The sequence below is a fragment of the Stomoxys calcitrans genome, chromosome 3, assembly GCF_963082655.1.
Source record: "Stomoxys calcitrans chromosome 3, idStoCalc2.1, whole genome shotgun sequence".
NCBI lineage: Eukaryota > Metazoa > Arthropoda > Insecta > Diptera > Muscidae > Stomoxys > Stomoxys calcitrans.
Window position 1 is genome coordinate 102,918,611 of NC_081554.1, and position 15,925 is coordinate 102,934,535.

The 15,925-nt window shown below is 36.4% G+C and overlaps 1 protein-coding gene and 1 long non-coding RNA gene across 6 annotated transcripts in view; one reads left to right on the top strand and one right to left on the bottom strand.

Annotated features, from left to right (window-relative positions):
- Positions 1-15,925, top strand: part of LOC106091953 (tubulin monoglutamylase TTLL4) — a 179,011-nt gene that overhangs the window by 113,226 nt on the left and 49,860 nt on the right. For all 5 annotated transcript variants that reach the window (XM_059364274.1, XM_059364270.1, XM_059364272.1 and 2 more), the window contains exon 9: positions 10,575-10,853. In XM_059364274.1, the coding sequence (XP_059220257.1) occupies positions 10,575-10,853 (279 nt within the window). The remainder of the gene's footprint in view (positions 1-10,574; positions 10,854-15,925) is intronic.
- LOC106091954 (uncharacterized) lies at positions 10,667-15,323 on the bottom strand. The gene is made up of 3 exons (XR_001222071.2): positions 15,245-15,323; positions 11,007-11,151; positions 10,667-10,934 (listed from the first exon to the last, which is right to left on the bottom strand). It is a non-coding gene; the product is annotated as an uncharacterized LOC106091954 (long non-coding RNA).

A 15,925-nucleotide genomic window follows, 5' to 3' on the forward strand; every position in this document is an offset into this window, starting at 1 on the left:
GAGCGGGAAATCTTGAAATTATTAATGGAGTAATGGATCATAAGTATTACATTGACATTTTAAAGAGGAATTTAAAAGATAGTGCTGTAAAACTTGGGCTTGGTAATAACTTTCAATGTTATCAAGATAATGACCCCAAACATTCTGCTTTAAATACCAAGATGTGGATGCTGTATAACTGCCCCAAAGTCATTAAAACTCCTCCTCAAAGTCCCGACTTGAACCCAATTGAACATCTTTGGGAACATCTCGAACGCAAATTGAGAACGCGCAATTTTTCGAGCAAGAGTCAAATGCAACAGGTGATAATGGAGGAATGGACTAATATAGACCAAAATATAACCGCTAAATTAGTCCAATCGATGTCAAACCGTTTAAAAGAAGTTATAAGACGCGGTGGTCGAATAACAAAGTATTAATTTTTTTAAATTATGTTATTTATTTTTTTGTTTTTTTGCAATGATGAATACTTTTTTTGTTTAATTTTTTGTGTTCAGCTGTAAAATGGCCCTTTTTGTTCCAATAAATACTATTTTTTTCTTTAAAAACAATGAAATTGTGTACATATATATCACACAAGCACTACTGCATCATTAGTTTAATATGTTTTTATTCCAATTGTCTTTTGTAGACTTATTAAAAAAAAAACATTGAATGATGAATACTTTTTTTGACCGCTGTATGCCAAAGCCATGCCACGCTGATCGTTACCTAAGGGAGATGCCTTGAAATTTGATGCGCATTAAAGTCCCCAAGAACCACACGATTATGGTCAGCTAATAACCCACTTATGTCGGGATACTGACCGATGATGGAAGCGGTTCTGGAAAACCAAGTAGAACCAGGGTCCGAGGATCTTTTCAATCCCGGCACGGACCAGACAGCGATAGTGTCAATGAAACAGTCATAGCAGCCGAATCGAGAGATGAGGGCAGTAAATTTTCGACGAAACGCAAGTTGGGATTTTTGGGCAAGCAAAACCAAGGTTTGGTCGCAGAGGAGTGGGAAGTCTTCCACAGGGAGGAGAAGGAGGAAGGAACTCCTTGTGGTTGGCATTGAGCAAGCCTCTGTGACAAGTTTGGAAAAGATTAAAGGCATGGCGCACACGAGAGCAAGGCTCTCTTTTTCAAGATTGAGAAGACTAGGATAGGCAGAAATTCTCATATCAGACCGTGCAATGATAGGTGACTCTCTACCGACCAACAAACAGCGGGCTGACGACAAGACAATCACCGTCTCTCACAATATTAGAAAGACGAGGATAAGCAAGTATCCTAATCCTAAAACAACAGGCAGTGCAAAGGCGAGAGACCCAACAAAGCCTAATAAACAGGGACCCGACGACGGACACATCACCGACTTTAAGATTCGGAAGACTAGGATAGGTAAAGATCCTAATATTGAAATATTAGGCAGCGCAGCCACAGTCCCAATGCAGCCTAACGAATAGGGTGCCGACAATAGTAACATCACCTACTCCCAAGAAACCTATTTACTTAAGATTTTGAAGACTAAGATAGGCAAAGATCCTAGTAGTGAAACATCAGGCAGTACAGAAACTGGATACTCAATACTGCCTAACGAACAGGAACCCGATGATGGAAGTCAATACAGTCTAAAGAACAGGGAGCAGATGATGAAATCATCACCTACTTCCAAGATGCCCATATATTGGGGGACCAATGATTAAGGTAATTCATATAAACCTCCTCCGAAGCGAGACTTCTACACACACTCTGATGTAGAAAATCAGCAAGGGCATGATTCATATTGCCTTAATTCAGGAGCCATGGATGACCCGGAACAAAGTTCTGGACTGAACCATATCAATACCAGTTATTCTATGCTAACACTGGTACTCGGCCGAGGTCCTGCGTTACTTGTCATAAAAATTTAAATTATATATTTTCCCCAGATTTGTCAACGTCGGATGCAACAGTGTTGAGACAGGAAAGCGGTGTAGCATACCTGACATCACTTTAGCTGCCTTTAGACTCTCCGACACCGCCACCAACGTCGGAGCTGCAACGGCTGGTGAGGAAAGCAAAACAGACAGGAAACGAGGTACTAATAGGGTAGGATGCGAATTCTCACCACATTTCGTGGGGTAGTACCAACACTAATAAGTGGGGCCAAGCCCCGGCAGAGTTCTTGAAGTAACACCGCTACCTTTGTTAATAAAATTAGGGAGGAGGTATTAAATGTGACAATATTTTCGGAAAATCTAACCGATGATGTTCAGAATTGAAGGATCACCAGTGAACCTCTTTCTCTGACCATCGCTACATTACTTTACCAACTGGACGAAATTCGGAAGACTACTCGAAGAAGACTTGGGTAAGATAATTAAGACTGTCCAAGCATAGAAGACATTGACGAAAATATCAACAGGATTACGACTACACTGGTAAGGTCTTTCGAAGACCTTACCAGTGTAGTAAGGTCTTTCGAAGACCTTACTTCTTCGATAAGGTAAGGTCTTTCGAAGGCCTTACTTCTTCGATAAGTATTGGGATGTGTATTACACATGGCTCAAGGAATACAGTAAGATTACCTGCTAACAGGTCGAATATGAAGTGACGCCGCCAAGATAAAAAAGTTTCTCTTAAAAACTCATGTCCAAACTGAAACTTTAGCAGACGACATGGGAATGAGAGCAGAGACAACGGAGGACATGTTCAGGCTTTTGATGATAACCCATTTGCCACAAGATACTCCGGGACTCACGGAGACACCGGAATCTTGAAATAATGAGGTCAGTCGAAGGTTTTTAATTACGGAATTAATGGTGAAGGAATCCTTAAGGAGCTTCAAACCATTTAAGTCACCTGGATCTGATCGCCCTGCACGAGGTTGTGCATAAAATAGAAGAATCCTTCGTACCATATGCTAAGAAACAGGTGAACAAATTATGAGTCCCATGACATAAATACTAGTGAGAAAGTGGCACAAGGTCATCCACAGGGGGGCATTTTATCGCCACTCCCTTTGATGACCACCATAAATGACCTATTACGGATGCTGACTGAGGAGGGATTTGAACCCTTATGCAACGCAAACGATGTTATAACACTTCTAAGGGGTTAGGATCCGAACCAGCTTTTTTAGTATTTAGAGCGCACAACAAGCCTTTTACTGGCTTAGGTGTATGTCCATAGTGGCATGGGGCGGATTAATATCTGCACCCTCTTTTCAACCCAACCTAAGTGGTATAATTTAATGAATACGAAAATTATTATTATTCAAAAAATTTTTTTTTTTTTCAAGAATTTAAATATGGGCATAGTTTTCCTAACTTTTATATAAAAAAAATTCCTATGTGGTCCATATTCCAGGAGAATTATTATTGGTTTTTTATGTGATTGCATTTAAAAAAGGGAAATAATTCGTGTCATGACTTGACATGGAAACTGTTGCTGTCGAATTCTGTCTGTTTTCATTTAAATGTGTATATTAAAATCTGATCTCAACAAGTTAACCTGTGGATCGGTTTATACGGGTCTTTATAAATTCATGGACGCACCTGGCCGGTATGTGGTTGAGTGTTGGCGGGCATAATGCACCTTAACAATCAAAATAGACAGATTGGTAAGACGCGTAAGACGCTAAGAAAAGTTTGAAGGCATCATGTCTTGTGTTTTGATATCTTAGCGAATTTCATATGTAGGAGAAACAGACAAATAGTTGAAATTATACCATATAAAAGAGTGAAAATTTTAAAAATAGACTTCTTGTGTTAATTTTATTCCACTCCATTAAAAATGTCCTAAAAATCCATATCTATAAAAAAAATGTTTTTAAAGTTTTAACGTATATTTGACGCCATTTTTTAACGTTTATTTGACGCCATAGAATATCTGGTAAATTTTACGCCGTAGAATAGCGGTTAAAAACATATACACATAGCCCATAAAGTCTGCGTTCACCTAACAATCTTTTATGATTGGTTAAAGAACACAAAATAAAATTATAAATCAAATCAACTCTTTTACATATATTTTTTCTTCATATTCCTAACATTAAAAAACAAAATTCTAAGTTTCACTCTAGAGCGATTTAAATATGATAACAATTAAATATAAGCACCAGAAAGTCTGCGTTCAGTAATTAAAAAAAAACAAAAGAGTTATTTAAACACAAAATAAAAACATATTAACACATTCCTAATATTTGGTAGGATAGCCACGTTGTTTTAAGACTGCACTTAGTCTATTTGGCATGGAGTTAACCAACTTCTCTGTTTCCTCAGATGTTATTTTCGCCCATTCTGCCTGCATGACACTTCGTAACATCTTCTTGCTGGTTATAACGTGCTGACGTATTTTTTCTTTTTCTCCAGTAGATGCCAAAGATGCTCAATGGGGTTGAGATCTGGTGATTGGGGTGGTGTTTTAAGCTGCTTTGGAGTGTTATATAGAAGCCAAAGCCTAAAAACCTCCGATGTATGCTTTGGATCGTTATCTTGTTGGAACCAAAATGTCGTTGCTAACCCTAGTTTAGCAGCACTTGGTTTCATTTTTTTCACAATATTGAGATAACCCCATTTATCCATTTTGGACTCAATAAATTCTAATTGACCCACTCCAGTAGCAGCCATACACCCCCACACCATAACTCCACCACCACCGTGCTTCACCGTTCTAACTAAATTTTGTTTTTCCAGCTCAGTCCTGGACTTGCGCCACACTATTTGCCGGCCTTTAATGCCAAAAATACAGAATTGCTCTCGTCGGAGAAAATAATTTGTTTCCAGAATTCAGGAAAGTACTAGCGAATGCAATCTGCTTTTGTCTGTTTATGATTGAAATATACGGCTTTCTTCTAGCAACTCTTCCATGAAATCCAGCTCTATGTAATATTTTTCCGGCAGTTTCGGCACAGATGCTTTTTTTAAACATTTTTTTTAATATTTTTAACAATTTTGGTTGATGTTATACGAGGGTTGTTGCTTGCCATATTAATCACTTTGCGCTCTTCTCTAACGGATAATTTTTTTGGACGCCCAGGCCGAGACTTTGAAGTTATAATGCCGGTATCTTTGTAATTATTAATTACGCGCTGGACAGAAGAATACGTTTTTCCAACTGTTCCACCAATATTTCTAAAGCTTTGTCCTTCTTTCCACAATTTAATACTTATTTTTCTTTCAGATTTCCTTTCTTTAGTTTCCATGTTACCAAATTTATTAATTTAAAAAAAAAACACGTGTAACTATCACTTGTTATGATAATGAACTGAAACTGATCAAATATAAGAACAAGCATCATAAAAAGTAACGGTACTTTCGAAGTAAACAAAGTGAACGCAGACTTTTTGGTTGTCACAAAAAACAAAAACGCAAAAGCAAACTTGTATTTTTGTTATTGTTTTCTAATTTAAGAAATATAAAAAAACAACATATACAACAAAACTTAACTTTATTTATTTTATTTTGTCTTTCAATCATTAAAAAGAAATTGTCACATGAACGCAGACTTTATGGACTACGTGTGTATATATTCATACATATATATGTATATATATTTTTGTTCTTTCATATCGCTCAAATGTTTGGATCACATAACAAACAAAATTGGTATTTTCAGGTCTTTGATAGGGAAGCTTACGACAGAATGCATGGGTTTCAACCAGAAAAATTTTCTGCGGTGGATATGTTTTCATGAATACTGCCGACATTTGTGAGATCAGTCATGTTAAACTTCTGAACATTTTTGTTTTGCTGAGCGGCACACTGTTCGAGCTAAGCTACAAACACGAGGTCGCTTATCATTGAGCTATAAACTGGAATCGGACAGTAGTCATTGAAAAAAGAGAAATCTCTTGTCCCTAAAGGGATGTTTTTAAAAAAAAAATTGCAATTTACAAGTACTTTAATGGTTGTTGCCTATTAAGGCAACAACCTGTTCCATTAAGGAACAGCGGGGAGATTTCTCTCTGTCCAAAGTTGAAGCTCAATGTTAAAGGACCTCCTTTTAATTGCCGAATCCGAACGTCTTGTCGCAGACCGACAGCACTCTTGTAGGGAACATTACACGCCTGATTACATAAGGTGAATGCCTTTAAGTGTCGCTAGCAGTAAAGCTATCACACCAGCAAATAATTTAATACATGCACAAATACTTTATCGTTTGCCATTATGCGGATGTTACTTATTCATCGTTACGAATAACTCGGAACGAAAAATGAATAAAGTACCTATTGCGGTCAAAAGCAAAATAAATCGTTTTGGCTCAAAATTGACGAATGCAACTGAAATTATTAAAAATATATTATTAACGGAAAGTAAATTAAACGACTATGAAAAGTGCTATTAGTTTTTCTAAAAAAAAATTGTTTTAGCAGTTCCTTAAAATTGCGTATTATTGTTTTAAAAATTCAAAAATGCTAAAACTAATATTTAATGATATAGTATAAAACATTTGTCAATAATAAGACAATAGAACCTATTTGCTTAATACCCAATATTTACAACACTGACCTATTAAGGAAAGAAAATTGAGCTGCAATTCTAAATAATATTTATTATGTTTTTGGCAGCGGCAGTGAACGGATGCAGTACATTCAGTGCAACTACAAGTGATAAACAAAATACGTTATTGAAATCCTTTTTAAGGATTTTTAAATTTTAGCAGTAATATATGCAAATGCAAATTTGCCCATGAACATTCCATATAGGAACTGGGGCGAACTTCTCACAAATCAATGAGTGCTGTCCGATTCAATTTTAAGCTCAATGATAAGGGACCTCCTTTTTATAGCCGAGTCCGAACGGCGTGCTGCGGAGCGACACCTATTTGGGGAGAAGTTTTTACTTGGCAAAGTACCTCACAAATGTCGCCAGCATTAGGAGGGGATAACCACCGTTTAAAATATTTCTGGTGGTCCTGCCGGGATTTAAACCTAGGCGTTCAGCGTCATAGACGGACATGCTAACCTCTGCTCTACGGTGGCCTCCGCAGTAATATATACTACACATAAATTGTCTATGCTTAGTTTACAACAGCGAAGACCTCAATGAAAACGAAAAAATATATTTTTTGTACTCAACGGTTGATGTTTTGCAAAAATAAACAAAAAACAATGAAAAATTCATCATTCTTTATATCTTCCAAACGCTTAATCAATAAAAATTATTGTTTTTAAAATAAAAACAGAAAAACGATGCGTATACCACTGTGCATGTTCATTCGTTGCTGCCTCAACAGCGATCGAAACAAAGAGAATAAGAATATGTATGACTTGCCATTAAAAAGTGGATAAAACAATTCTTTGAAGTGAACGATTTCCTTTTCGGGTAGCACAAATCAACAGTTCTTAAAGTCTTCTGTGATTTCCAGAAATTTAGTTACAGTTTATTATCGATTATCCGTGAATCAGTTACATGGAATTAAAAACGAATATGAAATATTTTTATTTTAATTAATTAAACTCGAATAAAAAAACATTAACAAAAAATACATATCTTCAGGTAAGAAGAAAATACACTAACGACATTGTGTTAAGTAATGATTAAAATTGTAATAATCATTTGATTTTTTTGATGATTGGCGTCTATCGATTACCGTTTACACAGAAATGTGTAATCATTACAAGACAGATATTGTAAAGCACATTCTGTCCAAAATAAAATTGTAACAAGTTTGGAAAATTAAAAAAGTCAAAGAAAGGAAAGAAATCGATGTACCGATTTTGGCATAAGCTGTAATTATGATGTGCAGTACAAACGGCTTATGTAGGCATTACATCATTTTAGTTTTATTTTATTTATGCTTGTACAAAAACCAAATGTCCTATAAAATAAAGTTGTGGGGTATAGGTATATTCATAAATCCTATCCCCTAATTAAAAAAATCTACAAGGAAAAAATTTCATCAAATAAATGAAACAAAAAATTATGTATGTAATGTAAAAACGAGTAAAACATTTTACCTTAATTATCCGATAAACGCTTCTAGCCCCGAAATATCCGGATTATCGATGCTCAACTATATTGGAGTGCAAATGGATGTTATTTCTATTATGCATAGCTCGTTTTATCAAGGAACATCAAACTTTTTTCAGGGTTTAAAACCAATTTTGCAAAGTTCGATTTTATTGTTATTAATAAACACTAGAAAAACCAAATCAGTCAAAATGACTAGTAAGAGTTTTTTATGTAGTTTTTACTTCATAAATTATTTATTTATTTTTTAGGTTTTATCCCTTTCACTATCGAATTAAAAGTAGCATTGATAAAATTATTTTCTTTTCACAACTAATTAACTATTGTAATTGAGAAACACAAATATGCTTTATTCGAGAATATATGTTAGATGCCTTGTCAGTAGCAAAGTGTGCCCCTGAGAGGACACTGGTGGTCAATGGAGTCAATCCAACGAAAAATTACCAGTGAATGAATTTTAAGAGAAAAAAGCAATTAGGTTAAAATTTTGCACAGATACTTCTTTTTGGTGTAGGTCGTTGGTGATTGAAAATGGACCATATCGGTTCATATTTGGATATAGCAGCCATATGTACCGATCAACCGACATGACTTATAAAGCCCCCAGGTTGACTACTGTTATGACGTTGAACTTACGTGCAAAGTATGGTTCAATGCAGTTTATTAAGCAACACTTCTTCCCGGAAAAAAAAAAATACGATTTATATAAAGGGTGATTTTTTTGATGTTAGGATTTTCATGCATTAGTATTTGACAGATCACGTGGGATTTCAGACATGGTGTCAAAGAGAAAGATGCTCAGTATGCTTTGACATTTCATCATGAATAGACTTACTAACGAGCAACGCTTGCAAATCATTGAATTTTATTACCAAAATCAGTGTTCGGTTCGAAATGTGTTCAAATTTTGACAAATTTTGTTCAGCGATGAGGCTCATTTCTGGTTGAATGGCTACGTAAATAAGCAAAATTGCCGCATTTGGAGTGAAGAGCAACCAGAAGCCGTTCAAGAACTGCCCATGCATCCCGAAAAATGCACTGTTTGGTGTGGTTTGTACGCTGGTGGAATCATTGGACCGTATTTTTTCAAAGATGCTGTTGGACGCAACGTTACGGTGAATGAACACATTTCGAACCGAACACTGATTTTGGTAATAAAATTCAATGATTTGCAAGCGTTGCTCGTTAGTAAGTCTATTCATGATGAAATGTCAAAGCATACTGAGCATCTTTCTCTTTGACACCATGTCTGAAATCCCACGTGATCTGTCAAATACTAATGCATGAAAATCCTAACCTCAAAAAAATCACCCTTTATTAGCAATTGATCACCACAATAATCCAATTCTATTTTTAGAAAAAACGAAAATGTGGTTTATCCCTACAAAATCATATCAAATCCCACAAAATCAAAATTAAACTGAATAAATATATGTGTTGGAAGTGAATTTCTCACTCCCTCCCAGAATAGTAACTTTTTAGGTCCTTTTGTATGATAGTTTAGAGATTTCATGATAAAAAATAACAAAATTCATTACTATCGGAATTCTATCATTCATGTTTCGCTAATAAGTTTCTCATTAATAACTGTTATTGTTACAAATTTGAAAATAGATTTTTTTGTAGTTGTTTAGGACGCCTTACTCAAAAAACCCCACACAAGAGTTTGTATGTTTACTTAGCCCTCTATAGCACAGAGGGATAGCATACCCCTCACAATCATAAGGTTGGCTGTTCAAATTCCAGTCAGGTAGAATCATTGCAAATAAAATCTTCGTCTATTAATCTCGATTTGAAAAAGAAATAAATTAGAGAAACAAAAACAAGCTTCACTCTAATAGGTACAAAAAACATTCGCCAAAAAAGAATATTCATTTTTATGAATAACGTTGATAATCGAATTTTAAACTTTTTGTAGTCCCTATTTGGTCACTCATGGGTATATATCGCAAAGTGGCACGTTTTCTCCCGTACCGATGCACTAATAAGAGTAAAAAATGATGTCGCCTACGGTTGTTTTCAGCTTCCTTGAGTGCAGATTTAGTATCTCGCACGATAGAAAATGTTTGCAGGGTAACGACAGTACCGTTAATACACTAAAACAAAGAAATATAACAAAAATCATATGAACAGTCTCTTTAAGTCATGTCCTCTGAGTGAAAAGATTAATAAAAACATCAAATTTAAATTTAATAAGTTTTGCAGCTGCACATTTTAGACATTTTGGCCAGCTAGGCAAAATATGTGCAAAAAGAGATTTGCTCTTTCTAGTGTTAAGTTGTTGTTTTTTCATTCTATATATTCTAGGTGACAAAATTCAGCTCGGAAATACTAATGAATTTTTAAATTCATAAGCTTAAAGGGGATGTCAAGATGTTTGAGTAAATAAATACAATAATATATAAATACCATTGGAAAAGAGTTTTATTAGTTTGACTGTTGCTTTTTCTAATGTTTCTTTTTATTTTGACAAAGAAAAATTATATACAACTGTCCAAAAAAATTAAATGAACTCATTAATCAAAGCAGAAAAGGGCGTTTTAAATCCTGAAATTAATGACAACATCTTGAGTAAACTTTTTTTTTTGAGTGTACAAGCACTAAATTCACAAGAAGTTTTTATTTTTTGCAGTATATTGAAGCGATTCTTGAAAATTTGACTCCAGATGATGTACGTTGTCTTATAATTGCTGAAGACGAATTGGCTCGAAGTTCACCTCTGGAGCGTATATTTCCAACTAGGGAATCATATAAATATTTAAAATATACGGATACTCCTCGATATTACAATCGCCTACTAGATGCATGGGAAACACGTTATGGCCATAATCGTAGCGAGGGCATTAAATTGTTACGACGATATTGCGAGGAGCAATATCATCTTCAAGTGCCACAGATACCTACCAAAAAGGTAATTCTTTAAGAAACATCATCTCATTCAATTAGTTAAATTTTTTTTAAATACCAAATGCACTTTCATAAGAAGCTCGCTCTAAATTCAATGAATATCACATCCATTAACAAACTTTTCACACCAAATTTTTTCATACCACCCCCACCTTACCTTCTCTTAAATATGTTAAATTGTTCAAAAAATCTCTATTCATTTTTGAGGGTTGTTGGCGAGCAATTGTCTCCTTATATTGGCGCTGTCGTTCATTTTATTCTCGTAAGTTCCGCCGTAGACGCCATTGAGTATTATATGTCGACTGAAAATACATACATACATATAAAAAGATTATGTAAAATAAAAGAAGTTGCATAACGAAATCAGGATACAAAATATGACCATCATAAAAAAACACCAACTGAAGCCTGCCCCACCGTTTTCTATAAAATTCGCAAGGAATGCGAAGAGTCATAAAAGTACCCAACGTGCCAAATTCCGTGTGGATGATCACATTATTGCACTGTTAGTCCAAATCGGACGACCAAAAAGATGTCTGTGTCAAATTTGCAAATAGTTAGATTAGGTTTAAGTGGCAGTATGCCATCAGACTCACTTCGACGTTTTCGTCCATTGTGATACCACAGGAACAGAAGAACAAATATGCCTTCTTGTTTCTACCGTTGAACCTTCAAGATCGCTTTATGAAGGCCAATAACTTGCGAATGTTCACATCCGCCAAATCAGACAGGTTCTCAAAGAAATGAGAACCTAAAGTGGAACTCCTTTTGACTGCTAGTGTGGGACACACACACAGAAGGTGTTCTATAGTGTATTCTTCTTCGATGTTCTCACAGCTTCTGCAAAAGTCATTGCAGGCAACCTTCAGTCTATCAGCATGTTTTCCGATTAGACAGTGTCCTCTCATGACGGTCACAATGACTGAAACGTCTGTTTTAGCTAATGACAGCAAAGCAGTACACCTCTTCAAGTCTACATTAGGCCACATAGTTTTGGAATGCTCACAGTCCCCTCTTCGTGACCATCTATCATCCGTTATCCTTCGGGCCTGGTTCTGAAAACTTAGCTTACATGTCGCTAGAGTCATATCAATAGATTCCAGTATCCCTGGAATGTTTAAGGTAGTTCCTAGTCTCGCAAGCCCGTCCGCTTTACAATTCCCTGGGATATCTCTGTGACCCGGCATCCAGAACAGGTGAATTTTGAACTGATCAGCCATCTCATTGAGAGATGACAGTCGAGGGCAGTTTTTGTATTCAGAAATACGTTCTCCATGAATTTAATGGCTGTCTGAGAAGATATTTATGCCAATCGTTGTAATGGCATCATATCTTAGCCATTCCACCGCTTCCTTAATTGCAAGGATCTCCGCTCAATACAGGCTGCAGTGGTCGGGTAACCTTTTCGATATGACCATTTCTAGGTCTTCAGAGAACACACCAAAGGTCACCTGGTCGTTTAGTCTGGAACCATCCGTATAGAAGTCTATGTAACTTCTGTTACCAGGGATATCATAGTTCCAATCGGTTCTATCAGGAATAGTGGTACTGTACTTTTCATCCGAAAGCGGCTCAGGTAGGGTGTAATCCACACTGCCTGGAACATCTGATATTGTATCGAGGATAACACAGTGTCCGTAGCCGCCTAGCTGCCACATGACAAATGAGAAAGGATTTAAAGTTCATTTTCCTGCCCAGCAAAAAACCCAAGTATTTCGCGCTTTCTGTAAATGGAACATTCTCTCCTCCCGAGCAGACAGGTTCAATTGTTGGCAACTTGTATCTCCTGCTGAAAAGAACTACATCTGCCTAGCACGGATTTATACCTGGACCACTTTCGGTAGCCCACTTTGATGTTGCACTTTGAGCTTCCTGAAGTATATCTTTTAGAGTGCTGGAAAACTTTCCCTTAAGCGCAATTGCCACGTCATCAGCATACGCGGCCACTTTTAATCCTTTTTCTTCCAGAGACAATAATATATTGTTAATGACTATATTCCAAAGTAGAGGAGACAGTACACCTCCTTGAGGTGTTCCTCTGCTGACCCACCTTTTTAGATGCCCAGATCCCAAGCCTGCCGTATAGCATTTTTTTAGTAAGTTACTAAAAAAACTTTCTTACGGTAGCATTGATGCCTACAAACTAATTCATGATTGCCGTCGGTTTTACATTATTGAAAAGCACCTTCAGGGTCAAGAAATGCTACCATTGTATATTCCTTGACAGCGAGAGAACCCTCTATGTAGCCGACTAGGTTATGAAGGGCGGTTTCAGTGGATTTGCCTTTACCCTAAGATATGTTTCTATCAACCTCTCAAGAGTCTTCAGCAGAAAGGAATGAAGATGACCTTAGCGTACCTCCATTCCACAGGTATATATAACATTCTGATACAAGCAGAGTATATCTCCCTAAGCCAGGGAACCAGTCTTTCAGACACAGCTTGTAATTCAACTGGTGATACATCATCAGGGCATGGCCACTTAAAGGAGTTAAAACTTCTTATCGCCCGAAGGATTTTTGGATCCGACACAATTTAAATTACAGAATCTTCCTTGGCCTCAGATGTATCCTACACGGAGCTGCAGAATTATACCCACGATTTGTTCTGAGCCTAATCGTGTGGTGCTCTTGTGGCTTTTGCTCTGTTGAAAAGTTTTCTGCAGTCCTTCCTCAGACCAACCAGCTCTGGGATTCACCTTAGCGGTCGCTGTTGCCCCTCGGCTTGGCACTAGGACATGCTGACACAAGCGAGTCTTTCAGGGCCTTCGTGATCCGCTTGGCCACTATGTCTATGTTTCTCGTAGTTTCCACTTCCTTTTCTGGTCTAGAAGGGATTGACTAGCGACATTAGTAAAGGTTCGTGGACCCATCTTACTTTTGTTCGCCCTGGTTCTTTTAGGCATGGGATGCCCTCCAGGAGACCGCATCCTTTCGGCTGACTGCGGTGCAGTTTCTGAATCTAGACGTGCAGTCTTTGGGGTAGCCTGTGCAGCGAATTCCCGAGCCCAATTTTGGGAGTCTCTCTCCCTATTAGTGAAAGTCTTAGGATCATTTGCACCAAGCCTCTCAATATACCAGAGAGCGATGCATCTTCTATTATTCCAACCTCTTAAAGAGCATTTTGGTTTGCCGGGGACGGCCGATGGCTTAGGCAAATTATAGGCATGCGTAGAAAGATAGTTCTGGCCTTGTCCGTAAATTTTTCTTTCAAAAATAATGACCTTTTACGAAACATTCTTTTGGACAAACGAACACAAAAATCGATTTCAGTACAGCATCTTGAAAAAAGCTGCACTTTTTTGCACAATCGAAATAACCATAAGTCATAAGCTCTTGCGCCACAGTTGTTGTTGTTGTAGCAGTTTATTGTATTCTATCTTTCGTCTGCTTGATTCTGTTGACCGTCCGGCTGTTAAACGGAAACTCGATATCATTAAGCAAAACACTGGAGACAGACAGCGTCTAAGGAGTCCCTCTCCAGTTCTTTTTTGGAAGGTTAATTGGAAAATTCCGATCTACTCCATTGTTTTATTGAGCATCAATAAAGTGGAAGGAAGCATGATCCGAGGAAACCTCGTATGTGCTTAAGGAGGGCATTACCAGTACTTGAAACCAATATGTGGGCTATTCAAAAAATCTAGGGTGCCGTATCCCTTTGTTATTCGTTGACTGGTTATTCTCTCTTTAAGATTTTTTCTTCGAAAAAATGGCTATTGTGGCACATACTCACAACAAACATAGAGTTCTTGTCTCTAAAGCTCAATGATAAGGGACCTTCTTTTATAGCCGAGTCCGAACGGCGCAGTGCGATACTTCTCAAATGTCGCCAATATTAGGAGGGGTTACCCAGCGCTGAAAAATGCGTTCAGCGTCATAAGTGGACATGCTAACCTTGCGTGACTTGAATTTGAGAGAGAAATATGTACATATATTCTTTGGTTTCGGCCTTCGAATATTCTGGGTATCTTTACGAAAACTGAGAAAAATAACCTTTTTAGTACAATTTTAAAAGTTGTTTTTTCCATCACCGATGTCTGCAGAATTTCTTCGCCGCCGTAGTGAATAAGTTTACGGATGGTTCGCACACATGCGAGTGTCATAAAAGAGCCGGTGTCTATGTTTGACTAACATCGAAATATGCCAAAAACATCGCACCAACTACCATGGAATTTTTATTTTAATGCTACTTTACCACAGGAAAAAATTATTTAGAGACCATTTCTAAAAATATGTTTTTGTTGGGACTTACATCTGTCAACAAATAATTGGCATTTTATATTTGTCCTGTTTTCGTATGTGCAATTTCTATTACATTTTTCGGTAATAACAAAAGCGAGTACAATTATATATTGCTTTTTTAAATTCCAGATACATTTTATGTATATTTACTTACTTAGGTGATTTGATTGTTCTTGATTTTTCTTTGAATATTTACAATAGGTACGATTATATCAGAACATAGTACATTTGTTCAATGTTAGTTCTAAGGTATAGCCTACTAAAATAACTTATACGCATTCCTTTATAAACGAAATTACTCAATTATTCTTGGCTGTGTGTAAACGTATGTATAACCTATATTAGGTTTAGTCTAGGCTATTATCTATTTTTTCAATTGAATTATTTACATAAAGACTAATATACCGCCGTAGCTACAGTCCAGCTACGTTACGGCAATATTGCCATTGATAGTATCTTAATTCGTATATTAACTGAATTTTGGTTCCCTTCATAAAATGTTTATAACAAGCATTTGAATAATCTTATAAATAGAAAAATTAAGAAACCTCAATAAAACAAGAAAATATAAATAGCATTTTGGCATGTACTTTTTAATATTAGTGGAACTTTTTATTTGATAATGAAAGTTTTTTAATAGCATTATTTTTTTAAATTTGTTTGACATTCACAAAAACAAATATTCAACCAAAGTAATATTTTACGTTCCATTTTCGTGTCAGCTGATTGGAAAATGCCAACCAACCTCTGCAGTCAGTCACTGTGGCCTATTTCAAGACAATATATTAATAAAATTTTCTCTAAATCCAAAATATTCATAAAATGTTCTCTAAAG